Source organism: Pipistrellus kuhlii, unplaced genomic scaffold (assembly GCF_014108245.1).
Source record: "Pipistrellus kuhlii isolate mPipKuh1 unplaced genomic scaffold, mPipKuh1.p scaffold_m20_p_21, whole genome shotgun sequence".
Lineage (NCBI taxonomy): Eukaryota > Metazoa > Chordata > Mammalia > Chiroptera > Vespertilionidae > Pipistrellus > Pipistrellus kuhlii.
The window spans coordinates 3755451-3769227 of record NW_023425520.1 but is presented as its reverse complement, the minus strand read 5'-3'; the positions used below and the strand labels follow the sequence as shown (position 1 = coordinate 3769227).

At 39.5% G+C, this 13777-nt stretch overlaps 1 protein-coding gene across 1 annotated transcript in view; it reads right to left on the bottom strand.

Moving 5' to 3' along the window:
* PIWIL2 (piwi like RNA-mediated gene silencing 2) overlaps window positions 1–13777 on the bottom strand; it is a 68138-nt gene that overhangs the window by 2371 nt on the left and 51990 nt on the right. The window contains exons 20-21 of the mRNA XM_036450627.2: window positions 2321–2574; window positions 1028–1135 (exon numbers count right to left, since the gene is read on the bottom strand). Coding sequence (XP_036306520.2) covers window positions 1028–1135; window positions 2321–2574 — 362 coding nt within the window. The remainder of the gene's footprint in view (window positions 1–1027; window positions 1136–2320; window positions 2575–13777) is intronic.

Here is a 13777-nt window from a genome sequence, read left to right as displayed (position 1 = left end):
TTATATGCCCTGATCAAACTTGCAACCTTGGTGTATTGGGACGATGTTCTAACTCAGTGGTCAGCAAACAACTCATTAGTCAACAGAGCCAAATATCAACAGTACAACGACTGAAATTTCTTTTGAGAGGCAACTTTTTTAAACTTAAACTTCTTCTAAAGCCACTTCTTCAAAATAGACTTGCCCAGACCATGGTATTTTGTAGAAGAGCCACACTCATGGGGCCAAAAAGCCACATGTGGCTTATAAGCTGCATGTGACTCACAAGCCGCAGTTTGCCGACCACGGTTCTAACCAACTACCGGTAAGCTACCCAGCCAGGGCTGGGAATCATTATTTTAAGTGGAACTGTTTCTATTTCCACCATTTGTAAGACAAGAGGACATGGATGAATTCCCCCATGCTAGGTGCCCCTATTTTTATATCAAAACAAGAAAAACAAGGAGGTTCCCCCCCCCCCCCCCCCCAACAGGTTGCAGAAGAGTAAGTACTCCAGCTGAAACCGGTTTGGCTCAGTGGATAGAGCATCGGCCTATGGACTGAAGGATCCTGAGTTCGATTCCGGTCAAGGGCATGTACCTTGGTTGCGGGCACATTCCCAATGAGGGCTGTGCAGGAGGCAGCTGATCAATGTTTCTACCTCTCTAACTCTCTCTCTTCCTCTCTGTAGAAAATCAATAAAATTTATTTTTTTTTAAAAAAGAGTAAGTATTCCAGCAAAGTATTTATATAACATGTACTTAAGGGTCTGGGATATCAATTAGCTGCATCTCATTAATAATCAAAGAGAAGTTTTAAAAGACATAAATGCCTCAGACTGCTTAGGGGTGAAGCCTGGGCATCAGTATTTTTTAAGCTCTCCAAGTAAATTTAATCAACAATAGGATTACCAACCACTTCTCAAAAAGTTACCATTATCATGAAAGACATGAAGAAACTCAAGGGGTGAATATTATTGGGGTTGGGCAGTGACTTTACCTCAGCTAGCCAGTCATAGTGAGAAAGAGTAAGTTACTGGTCAGCTCACCTCTGCATATGATCGGGGCTCAGGTTTGCAGTGTTGAGAACACACACATAATGTGTAGGAATGCCACAACCCTGACGGACATGATGAGCAAGAAGGTAGAAGTCCACCCTAGTAAGGAAAAAAGACAAAGTAAGGAAATGGTTGGATTTCAAGCAGAGATGAAGATCTTGGAGATCATTTTAGCTCCCTCACCTAAGGCTCAGAGAGGTCAAATAACTGGCTCAAGGACACACAGGGACCAAACCATAGTTAGAAATTGGGTTTCCTGACTCAACAGGCTATTCAAGAATCCTGGTAGAAACTAACATTCTGTGTGCAGAACATTAAGCATGCATGATCTTTTTTTAAAAAATAACAATTTTTTAAAAATACATTTTTATTGATTTTGTACAGAGAGGAAGGGAGAGAGTTAGAAACATCGATGAGAGAGAGTCATCGATCAGCTGCCTCTTGCACACCCCCTTCTGGGGATGTGCCTGCAACCAAGGAAGATGCCCTTGACCGGAATCGAACCCGGGACCTTTCAGTCCCCAAGCTGACGCTCTATCCATTGAGCCAAACCGGTTTCGGCAAAAAAATAACAATTTTTTGTTGAAAATATTACATTCTGATATCTCCCCCTTTTCCCCAAAGCACACATAATCTTAAGAAAATAATGTATGGTCAGCCGAAATTGGTTAGGCTCACTGGATAGAGTGTCGGCCTGTGGAATGAAAGGTCCCGGGTTCGATTCCGGTCAAGGGCACATACCTTGATTGCGGGCACATCCCTAGTGGGGGATGTGCAAGAGGCAGCTGCTTGATGTTTCTCTCTCATCGACGTTTCTATTCAATAACTCTATCCCTCTCAATTCCCCTCTGTGTAAAATCAATTTAAAAGAAAAAGAATGTATGTTTAATAGTTTACAACTAAGAGGAAAAATAGTTTATAACTAAGAGGTAAAAACTTTATTGTTGGTTTGTTTGTTGTTTTTTTCTAATAGTTTTTTTTAAGCCTTTTTTTTTTTTTACAGATGGAAACGTATGTATTTAGCACTTTTTTTTTCCTAATTACAATTTACATTCAATATTATTTTGTATTAGTTTCAGATGTGCAGCATAGTAGTTAGACAGTCATATACTTTACAAAGTGTTCCCCCTGATATTTCCACTATTCACCTGGCCCCATACATACTTACTATATAATATTATTGGCTACATTTCCTATGCTGTACTTTACATCCCCATTAAATCTTTACTTTTTTAATAGTACTGCAATATATTCTTGATGAAATGTCTTGTTTTGTTCACTTACCACTCACAGCCTGTGATTGTATGATCTACCACAGTGCCAGGGGAGGGAGTTGCAAAATGCTCGGTAGCAGCCAGGTACAGATTGGTGCTGATTTTCTTCTGAACTACAAATACCACCATCTTGGGCTGGTAATTCTCAAAAGCCTCAAAACACTTCTGCAGCTGAGGAATCTCATAATTGGCAACTGTCTTTAGCTGGCCGTCAGACACTCCATCCCGGTACACCACAATCTTCTCTGGGAGACAGTGGTTCACCTGAAATGACACCACTGAGATGAGAGTGGAGCCCTGAGACTAATGACCAGGCAGAGAGAGGCTTGCTCAGTGCAGAGCTGGAGACGCAGCAGTCATTTCTACACTTCCACTGGGTAGTAAATGGGTCTGGTACAGCAACGGCATTACAAAATACAAACACAAAGTCAGCACACATGCATATGGCTCATACTCAAACAGTATGAATACAGTTAGAAGGAAAAAAGGAAAATTTGGGGCCGAGTCAATCTCCTACTACACTAATTACTGTTTAGGCTAAGAACAAGGTGAGCTGTTAGAGAAATTCTAACATAGACCACATATCCCAGAGATCACCATCCTCACATTTTTATGTACCAACAACATCCAAAGTTGCTAACAAGTGAAAGGGTCCTTTGCAAAATATCACCCTATAGTCAGTTATAATGTGGAACATTTTTACTATAATTAAGTAATTAGCAAACAGTAATGGTAAATTGTCCATGGATCCAAATAAAATTAAATGCTGGCTTAAACCAGTTTGAAGTTTTTTTTTTTTTTTCCCTATTTAGAGGATATAATTCTGTTCTAGTCATGTCTGACTTCAACAGTTCAAGAGAACAGGCTGTTCCATTTTAAACTAGGAGTTCTCTGAGAAGTACTTTAGTTTAATTCAATTAGTAAGTGACAGTTGGATTCTGAGTGTGGTTCATTCTAGGACTTTTGTTCACAATTCCCATAAAAAACCTAAATTATCATCCTGCAGACGTGTCTCAGTGGTTGAGCATCAACCTATGAACCAGGAGGTCATGGTTTGATTCCCCATCATGGCATAGACCTGGGTTGTGGGCTCAGTCCCCACTATGGGGAGTGCAGGAGGCAGCCAATCAATGAGTCTCTCTCAACACTTATGTTTTTCTCTCTCCCTCTTCCTTTCTCTCTGAAGTCAATAAAAATATACTTAAAAATAAACAAACAAAAAAACGAAATTACCACTGAATTAAATAGGTTCATACCATACATTCTTTACAGGTTACTCTACATGAAAATTTATGTTTAATTTCAATGACCCCCTTTCTTTTTTTTTTTTTTTAATATATTTTATTGATTTTGTACAGAGAGGAAGGGAGAGAGATAGAGAGTTAGAAACATCGATGAGAGAATCATCGATTAGCTGCCTCTTGCACCCCCCCCACTGGGGATATGCCCGCAACCAAGGTACATGCCCTTGACCGGAATCGAACCCGGGACCTTTCAGTCCCCAAGCCGACGCTCTATCCATTGAGCCAAACTGGTTTCGGCTCAATGACCCCCTTTAAACATTAGTAATCACCTAGAATCTGGTTAGAGCCTAAATTCAGATTTCAAATATTTTATGAATGTCCTTTTTTCCTGAGCCACCGCAAGTACTACATTTACAAACATGTAATTCATCTTTGCATTCCAAGATTGGAAGTACTTTTGTGTAGCATTTTTGTGAGTGTGTGCTGCTTTGGGCCATTTAGCATCTAGTCCACATTTTGAGGGAAGAGTAGATTTAGTTTCCTCCTGCCTCCAATATGACAGTCTGGTGGGACTATTAATCAAAGTGCCTTCCCCTAATCAAATTCAGGCTTCTCAGCTCTACTGACAAGTAGGACTGGCTAATTCTTTGTTACTGGGGGCTGATAATATAAGATACTTAGCAGATGGATACTTAGCAGATGCCAGTAGCAATCTCCCCAGTTATAACCCAAATGTCACTGCACTATCCAAAGGACAGAGGATTCAAACCATGCCAACAGAACACTTCTCCCTTGCTCTGAGTCTTGAGTAGAGACCGAAAATCACTTGCTCCCTCCATGGCAAAACCTCTTCAGGTCCCTGCTTCCGGAACTCTAGAAGCTACCCTGGCTCCTGTCTATTTCCCACCGTGATGCTCAACCTTCTCACCAGTCCTCTGAGACGCCCCATGATCTTGCCAATTACGTGAAAGTTAGCATATTTCTGTGACTTCCCCAAAACCCCTGAGACACTGTGTTAATAGGGGGGTATCAGAGGCACTTGCAAAGAGATCTGGAAGAAGTCCTCCTGTCACAGATGAGGAGACAGACAGGGAGTACACTGGATCTGGGCAGGTGACTTGGGATTGAGTCTGACTCTACTGCTGTTCAGCTATGAGTTTCCTTAGTTGAAAATTTGAGATAAATGACTACCTTCTTCTTGGGGTTGTTAAAAGAAAGTAAAATAATAAATATAATAATGAACAACATAAACTGATGAACAAAAACAGATCCAGATACAGAGAAGCATCGATCAGATCGTTAAACCTCAGAGGGAAGACAGAGGAGGGGGAGAGGGGATGGAGAGAGATCAACCAAAGGATTTGTATGCATGCATATAAGCATAACCAATGGACACATACACTAGGGGATGAAGGCATGAGCAGGGGTGGGGGTTGGAAAAGCAATGGGGGGATAAGGATACATATCTTAATCAATACAGAAAAAATTAAAATTAAAAAAAGAAATACAGGTTCCAGAAAGAATATATATATATATATACACACACACACACACACAGTATGGGACAAAAGCAGGTTCACAGTCATTCATATGAAAAATAATACAATAATTAATAAATAATAACACAATAAACTGTTTCACATATTCACAACCTACTTTTGCCCCACTCTACTTATGTATGTATCTTAAAAGCTATACACAAAAGTTGAGAATGATCTACATCAAGGAAATACAGATATTATGAAGTACAGAAAAGGAACAAAATAAGATCAGTGGAATGAAAAATAGAATCAAATTCATTTGAAGTATTCACAGATATTACCTCTTTCTTTAAAATTTGCTAACCAACCACTGAATGTGATTCACTATATTTTGCCCTATGTAAGCTTAAAGTAGAAGTGAAAGACATGATTCCTGTTATCAAGGAGCTTAAAAACCTAACAATAGTCAATAATGATAAGTGTTCCAGGTCATTTAGTCTATTCTCACTTCATAAATGATAATAAAACTATGTTCTAAGGAGGGGTCAGGATATATAATAAATCACAATATTAACACACAGATGTTAAATGTACTGTATATTAAACCAGTACATAAAACAATAAATTAATGAGTTCCTTGAAAGCAGGACTATGCTTTTTGGCTTGGTATCCCTAGCTCTGAATACAATGGCAAAGGTCAAGCAGAAAATAAGTATCTGCTGAAAATCTGAGATGCCCTTTTATGGGCACCTCAATTTATTCATAGAACACACCTAATGCCCACTAGTTATGAGCCATTGTTTCTAGTCTCATAAAATTAGAAAATTACTTTAAGACCATTAAATAACCAAGACCGGTTTGGCTCAATGGATAGAGCGTCGGCTTGGGGACTGAAGGGTCCCGGGTTCGATTCTGGTCAAGGGCATGTACCTTGGTTGCGGGCATATCCCCAGTAGAGGGTATGCAAGAGGCAGCTGATGGATGACTCTCTCTCATCGATGTTTCTAACTCTCTATCTCTCTCCCTTCCTCTCTGTACAAAATCAATAAAATATATTAAAAAAAAAAAAAGACCATTAAATATTCATGGAACTCAAATTAGAACCAGGAGGCAGACATATAAAGCAAATGGTCTTAATACATTATCATAAATGAGGATAAACAAAATGTTGTGAGGACAGAGGAGGTACACACAGTCCACAAAGGGGTGCACCAAGAGTGTCCACCTCAGATAACTGGGAGGCTGACCTACTGAACCATATAGGACACCTTAACACACACAGCCACCTACCAACTCAGGGAAGCAGCGAAAATGCCGAGACAAGGAAACATATCACAAACGAAAGAAATGGAGGACAAAAAGCGACTGGATAAAGAGTTAAAAACCACGCTTATAAGGTTTTTCAAGCATTTCTTAGAAAAGGCCAATAAAATAAACAAGAACTATGAGGATATGAAAAGGGATCAACTAGAAATAAAGAATACATTGTCTGAAATAAAAAATATTATAAAGAGTCCTAAAAACAGAATGGAAGATCGTAAGAATTAAGTAAAAGATTTGGAACACAAAGAGCCAGAGGACACTCCTCTGCAGAAGCAAGAAGACAAGAGGATCCAGTGAAAGAAACCTCTGGGACAACTTCCAGCGAACCAACATCAGAATTATGGGGGTCCCAGAAGAAGAGAGAGAGCAAGATACCAAAAGCATATTGAAAGAAATAGTGACAGAAAACTTCTCCCCACTGGTGAAAGAATTAGACTTACAAGTCCAGGAATCGCAAAGAACCCCAAACAAAAGGAATCCAAAGAGGACCACACCACGACACATCATAATTAAAATTCCAAGAGCAAAAGACAAAGAGAGAATATTAAAAGCAGCAAGAGCAAAGCAGGTAGTTACCTATAAAGGAGCACCCATACGATTGTCAGCTGATTTCACAACAGAAACCATGCAGGCCAGATGGGAATGGCAAGAAATATTCAAGGTGATGAATAGCAAGAACCTACAGCCAAAAATACTCTAACCAGCAAAGCTATCACTCAGAATCAAAGGCCAGATAAAGAGCTTCAAAAATAAAAAAAAGCTAAAGGAGTTCATCACTGCCAAACCAGAATTATATGAATTGCTGAAGGGGGTTCTTTAGGAAGAGGAAGAAAATAAAGAAAAAAATTATAAACAACAAATATGTAACTATCAACAAGTGAATCTAAAAACCAAGGGAATTAAAAAACCTGATGAACAACGTTAACTGTTGAATATAATAGAATTAGAGGTATGGAAGGGGAGTGGACTGAGGATTCTTGGGGAAAAGAGGAGTGGGGGGTGCGGGAAAAGACTGAACATAAACTGTGCACCTATGGATGAGGAATATGGGGGGGTGGGGAAAGGGCAGAGGGTGGGGTGGGAACCTGGTGGAGGGGGGGGGGGGAAGTGAGGAACTTTTGTAATAATATGAACAATAAAGATTTACTTAAAAATAAATAAATAAACAAATAAATAAAGGAACTATCAATAAGGAGAAACTAAAAAAGTAACCAAAAAGAAATTCTGGAGCTGAAAAGTACATTAACTGAAAAAAATGAAATTCACTAGACAACCCTGGCTAGGGGAGGGGGTTCAGTTGGCTGGAGTCCAGTTCAGGTATATACCTAGGTTGTGGAGTTGATTTCCATTCAGACCACGTATGCATAGCCACCAATAGATGTTTTTCTCTCACTTTCATGTCTCTCTCTCTCTTCCTTCCTCTCTAAACATATCCTTGGGTGATATGGATCAAAATTTGGGTGAGGATCAAAAGATATTTCACTATACAAATTCAAAGGCCAATTTAAGCAGGCAGAAGAAAGAATTAGTGAACTTGAAGATAGGACAATGGTAATTATTAAGGCTGAGGAAGAAAAAGAAAAAAGATTGAAGAAAATGGAGATTAAGAGACCTAAGAAATATCAGCCAGCGAACATCTGCATCATGGGAGACCCAGAAGGAAAAGAAAGAGGCAGACTGTTTGAAGAAATAACGACTGACAACTTCCCAAATTTGGTGAAAAGACAGTATTCAAGAAGCTTAACAAACTCTAAGTAATGTGAATCTATTGAAACCCACCCCAAAACACACTATAATCTAACTTTCAAAAGCCACAAACAAAGAATCTTGAAAGCAGCAAGAGAAACAAACCATCACATCAAGGGATCCTTGGTAAGATTATCAGCAGACTGCTCATCAGAAACTCTGGAGGCCAGAATGTAGTGTACTGATACATCCATTTCTTCATGTCTCTTGGCCATCTATTTGTTGGCTTTGGAGAAGTGTCCATTTAAGTCCTTTGCCCATTTTTTAATTGGCTTGTTTGTCTTCCTTTTGTCAAATTGCATGAGTTCCTTGTATATTTTGAACATTAACCCTTTACCAGGTGTATCATTGCCAAATATGTTCTCCCATGCAGTGGGCTCCCATTTCATTTTGTTGATGGTTTCTTTTGCTGTCTAGAAGCTTTTTATTTTGATGTAGTCCCATTTGTTTATTTTCTCCTTTGTTTCCTTTGTCAAAGGAGATATATCCATAAACATATTGCTATTAGATTTTGCTGTCCATGGTTTCTTCTAGGATTTTTATGGTTTCCCAACTTACATTTAGGTATTTTATCCATTTTGAGTTAATTCTTATGTATGGTGTAAGTTGGTGGCCTAGTTTCTTTTCTTTTTTCCTTTCTCCTCCTTCTCCTCCTCCTCTTCTTCTTCTTCTTCCTCCTCCCTCCTCCTCCTTCTTTTTTTGAATGTATCTGTCAAATTTTCCCAATACCATTTATTTAAGAGACTCTCTTGACTTCATTGTATACTCGACTCCTTTGTAAAATATTAGTTGAGCATGACGACTTGGGTTGATTTCTGAGTTCTTTGTTCTATTCCATTGACCTATATGCCTGTTGTTGTGCCAGTACCATGCTGTTTTGATTACAGAAGCTTTGTAGTATAATTCAAAATCTGGTATTGTGATTCCTCCAACTTTGTTTTTCTTCCTTAACATTGCTGCAGCTATTCAGGGTCTTTATTCCATATACATTTTTGGAGTATTTGTTCTAGATCTGTGAAATATGCTATCAGTATTTTAATAGGGCATGCAATGAATCTGTAGACTTTTGGATGGTATGACATTTTAATTATGTTGATTCTACCATTCCACTTGCTTATATCTTCTCAAAGCCCTATAGTTTCCCAAGTACAGATCTTTTGCCTACTTATTTTTTATTCCTAAGTATCTTAATTTTTTGCTGCAATGGCAAATGGGATTGTTTGATTAGTTTCTCTTTCTTGAGAATTCATTATTAGAGTATAAAAAAAACATCGATTTTTGGGTGTTGATTTTGTTTCGTGCAACATTGCAAAATTTATTAAATCTAGTTGTGTGGTGGTGACTTTAGTTTTTTTGTGTACAATATCATGTCATTTACAAATAGTTTTACTTCCTCCTTTCCAATTTGGATGCCTTTTCTTTCTTTTTCTTTTCTGATCACTGTGGCTAGGATTTCCAGTATTATGTTGAATAAGAGTGGTGAAAGCAGACATCTCTCTCCTGTTCTTGTTCTCAGAGGAAATGGTTTTAGTTTTTGCCCAATGAGTATGTTGTTGTCTGTAGGTTTCAATTGGCCTTTATCATGTTGAGATATGTTCCCTCTATTCCCACTTTGCTGAGAGTTTTTATCAGAAATGGGTGTTGGATTTTATAGAATGCTTTTTCTGCATCTATTAATATGATCATGTGATTTTTGTCTTTTAATTTGTTTATGTCCTGTATCATGTTTATTGACTTGTAAATATGGTACCAGCCTTATATCCCTGGAATAAATCTCACTTGATAATGGTATATGATTTTTTTTCTAATAAATTTTTATTGTTCAGATTATTACAGTTGTTCCTCCTTTCCCCCCTATAGCTTCTCTCCACTGGTTCCCACCCCACCCTTTGCCCTTACCCCAGCTCCCCTACACACACACACACACAGACCTCATCCACAGGTACACAATTTTTGTCCAGTCTCTTCCCACACCCCCACACCCCTTTCCCCCTGAGAATTGTCAGTCAACTCCCTTTCTATGCCCCTAGTCTTATTATATTCACCAGTTAATTCTGTTCATCAGACTTTTTCTTCACTTGATTTTTAGATTCACTTGTTGATAGGTATGCATTTGTTGTCCCTTTGTTGTTCATAATTTTTATCTTTACCTTTTTCTTCTTCTTCCTCTTCTTAAAGAATACCCTTCAGCGCGCGCGCGCTCGCCCTCCCTCCCTCTCTCTCTCTCTCTCTCTCTCTCTCTCTCTCTCTCTCTCTCTCTCTCTCTTCTCCCCCCCCCCTCTCTCTTTCTCTCTCTCGTTCTCCAGCCTGCTAGGTTCCTGGCTCCTGGGCGGTGAGCCACCTGGGACTCTACTCATAGGACTAACAGATTTTCACCCACTTGGATGCTGAACTACACCCCCCTGCCACATGGAGCAGAGGCTCTGGACCCTGGCCTGCTTTGGGGACTCCAGCTGTACCTTTTCCAGGACTGGCTTCTCTCAATAAACTCTGCTTCCACTGAAAAAAAAAAAAAAAAAAAAAAAAAAAAGAGAAAAAAAAGAATACCCTTCAGCATTTCATTTAATACTCGTTTGGTGGTGATGAAGTCTTTTAGCTTTTTATATAATATATTATATAGGAAGAGAAAGGGGTAGTTAGAAACATCGATGAGAGAAAAACACCGATCAGCTGCCTCCTGCACACTCCCAACTGGGGATGAGCCCGCAACCAAGGTACATGCTCTTGGCCTGAATCGAACCTGGGACCCTTCAGTCCGCAGGCCGATGCTCTATCCACTGAGCCAAGCCAGTTTTGGCTAAGGTTATTGATAGGCTCTTATTTATTGCCATTTTAATTTTGTATACCTAGGTTTCTCTAATTCTTTTTCTCATTACAGTAATCCCTTCAGCATCCTATATAATATCCTATATAATAAAGAGGCAATATGCAAATCGACCCTCACACCCTTGCATTACAAGATGGCTGCCCTGTTGTCACAAGATGGCCACCCCCACATTACCACAAGGTGGCCACTCCACATTGTCACAAGATGGCCAGCAGGGTAGGGCAGTTAGGGGCGACCAGGCCTGCAGAGGAGGCAATTGGGGGCAATCGGGCTGGAAGGGGAGCCTGTTAGGTGTCAATCATGTTGGCAAGAGAGCAGTTAGGTGTCAATCAGGCTGGTAGGAGAGCAGTTAAAGGGTGATTAGACTGGCAGACAGAAGTGGTTAAGGGCAACAAGTTGTTAGGGGCTCAGTCCTGGATTGTGAGAGAGATGTCTGACTGCTGGTTTAGCCTGATCCCAACCAGCAGTCAGACATTCCCTCAAGGGGCCCCAGATTGAAGAGGGTGCAGGCTGGGCTGAGGGAAACCCCCTCCCCCAAGTGTTCAATTTTCGTGCACTGGTACTCTAGTTTTTATAATGCTGGTTTGGTGGTGATGTACTCCTTTAGCCTTTTTTTTTTTTTTTTGTCCAGAAAGCTTTTTATTTCACTGTCTATTCTAAATGATAGTCTTGCTGAATATAATAATCTTGATTTCATATCCTTGCTTTCCATTACCTTGAGTACTTCATGCCACTCCCTCTGGCCTGTACAGTTTCTCATGAGAAATCAGGTGTCAGTCTTATGGGAGCTCCTTTGTAACTAACAGTTTGCTTTTCTCTTGCTGCTTTTAATATTCCCTCTTTTGTCTTTAATTTTTTGGAATTTTAATTATGATTTGTCTGGGTGTGGGCCCGTTTAGGTTCTTCTTGCTTGGAGTTCTCTGTGCCTCCTGAACTTGTTTGAATTTTTCCTTTACCAGGTTAGGTAAGTTTTCTGCCATTACTTCTTCAAACACATTCTTTTTTTTTTTTTTTTTTTTTTTTTAACATATTTTGTTGATTTTTTTACAGAGAGGGAGAGGAATAGAGAGTTAGAAACATCAATGAGAGAGAAACACTGATCAGCTGCCTCCTGCACCCCCCCCCCCCCACTGGAGATGTGCCTGAAACCAAGGCACATGCCCTTGACCAGAATCGAACCCGGGACCTTTCAGTCCAAAGGCCGATGCTCTATCCACTGAGCCAAACCGGTTTCAGCCAAACACATTTTCTATCCCTTTCTCCCTTTCTGCATCTTCTGGCTCACTTGCTATTCAAAGATTTTTATGTTTCATGTAGCCCCACAGCTTCCTTAAGCTGTCCTCCCATGGTGTTTAAAAAATTGATTTAAGAGAAGAATAGAGTGGGAGATAGAAACATCAATGATGAGAGAACCATTGATCAGTTGCCTCCTGCATGCCTCTATTGTGGATTGAGCCTGTGACCTGGGCATCTGCCCTGACTGGGAATGGAACCAGGGACTCCCAGATCACAGGCTGATGCTCAGCCACTGAGCCACACGGCCGGGCTCCGGTTTTTCTTGGGTTTTTGTTTTTTTTTGTTGTTCTCTTATTCAACCCTGTCTTCTAATTCACTGATTTGATCCTCAGCTTCTCCTAATCTGCTGTGTATTCCTTCCATTGTGTTCTTTATTTATGCTATGTCATTCTTTTGTTTTCATATTTACTATATCTTTTCTCATGCTATTGAGCATCTTTACCACCATTATTCTGAACTCTGTATCAAATATATTTATTATCTCCATTTCATTTAACTCTTCTTCTGAAGAATTCTCTTGTTCTTTCATTTGTGGATTGTTTGTCTCATTTTGGCTGCTGTTTGGGTTTGCATCTATGTATTAGGTAGAACTGCTATTCCTCTCAATTTCTATTGCAGAACAGTGTTAAAGGCTGTTTCTAACTAATTAGATCAGTCAAAGGCTCAAAAAGCCTCCAGAGACTACCTCTGCTTATAGTCTGATAGTATTCCCTCTTGACTTTCCCTCACGCAATCATTCACAGGTGTGGCTAGAGTTTTTTCCAACAGGATGGAACAATTTCTTCTGCCTGGAAATGAGTTGTTATTCTCTTTTTAAATTTAATAAATCTTTATTGCTCAGATTATAATAGTCCCCCCCCCCATACCTCCCTTCCACCCAGTTCCCACCCCACCCTCTGCCCTTACCTCCTCCCCATTGTCCTCATCCATAGGTGTATGATTTTAATCCAGTCTCTTCCTGCACCCCCACACCCCTTTCCCCGATAATTATCAATTCACTCCCTTTCTTTACCCCTGACTCTATATTATATTCACCAGTTTATTCTGTTCATTAGATTTTTAATTTGCTTGATTTTTAGATTCACTTGTTGATATGTATTTGTTGATCATAATTTTCATCTTTTTTATTCTCCTTCCTATTTTTAAAGAATACCTTTCAGCATTTTATATAATATTGGTTTGGTGGTGATGAACTCCTTTAGCTTTTTCTTACCCATGAAACTCTTTATCTGACCTTCAATTCTGAATGATAACTGTGCTGGGTAATCTTGGTTGTAGATTCTTGTTAATCACTTTAAATATTTCTTACCACTCCCATCTGGCTTGCATAGTTTCTGTTGAGAAATCAGCTGATAATCATATGGGTGCTCCCTTATAGGTAACTAACTCTTTTTCTCTTGCTGCTTTTAATATTCTCTCTCTGTCTTTTGCCCTTGGCATTTTAATTATGATGTGTCTTGGTGTGGTCCTCTTTGGATTCCTTTTGTTTGGGTTCTCTGCGCTTTCTGGACTTGTAAATCTATTTTGTTCACCAGGTGGGGGAAGTTTTC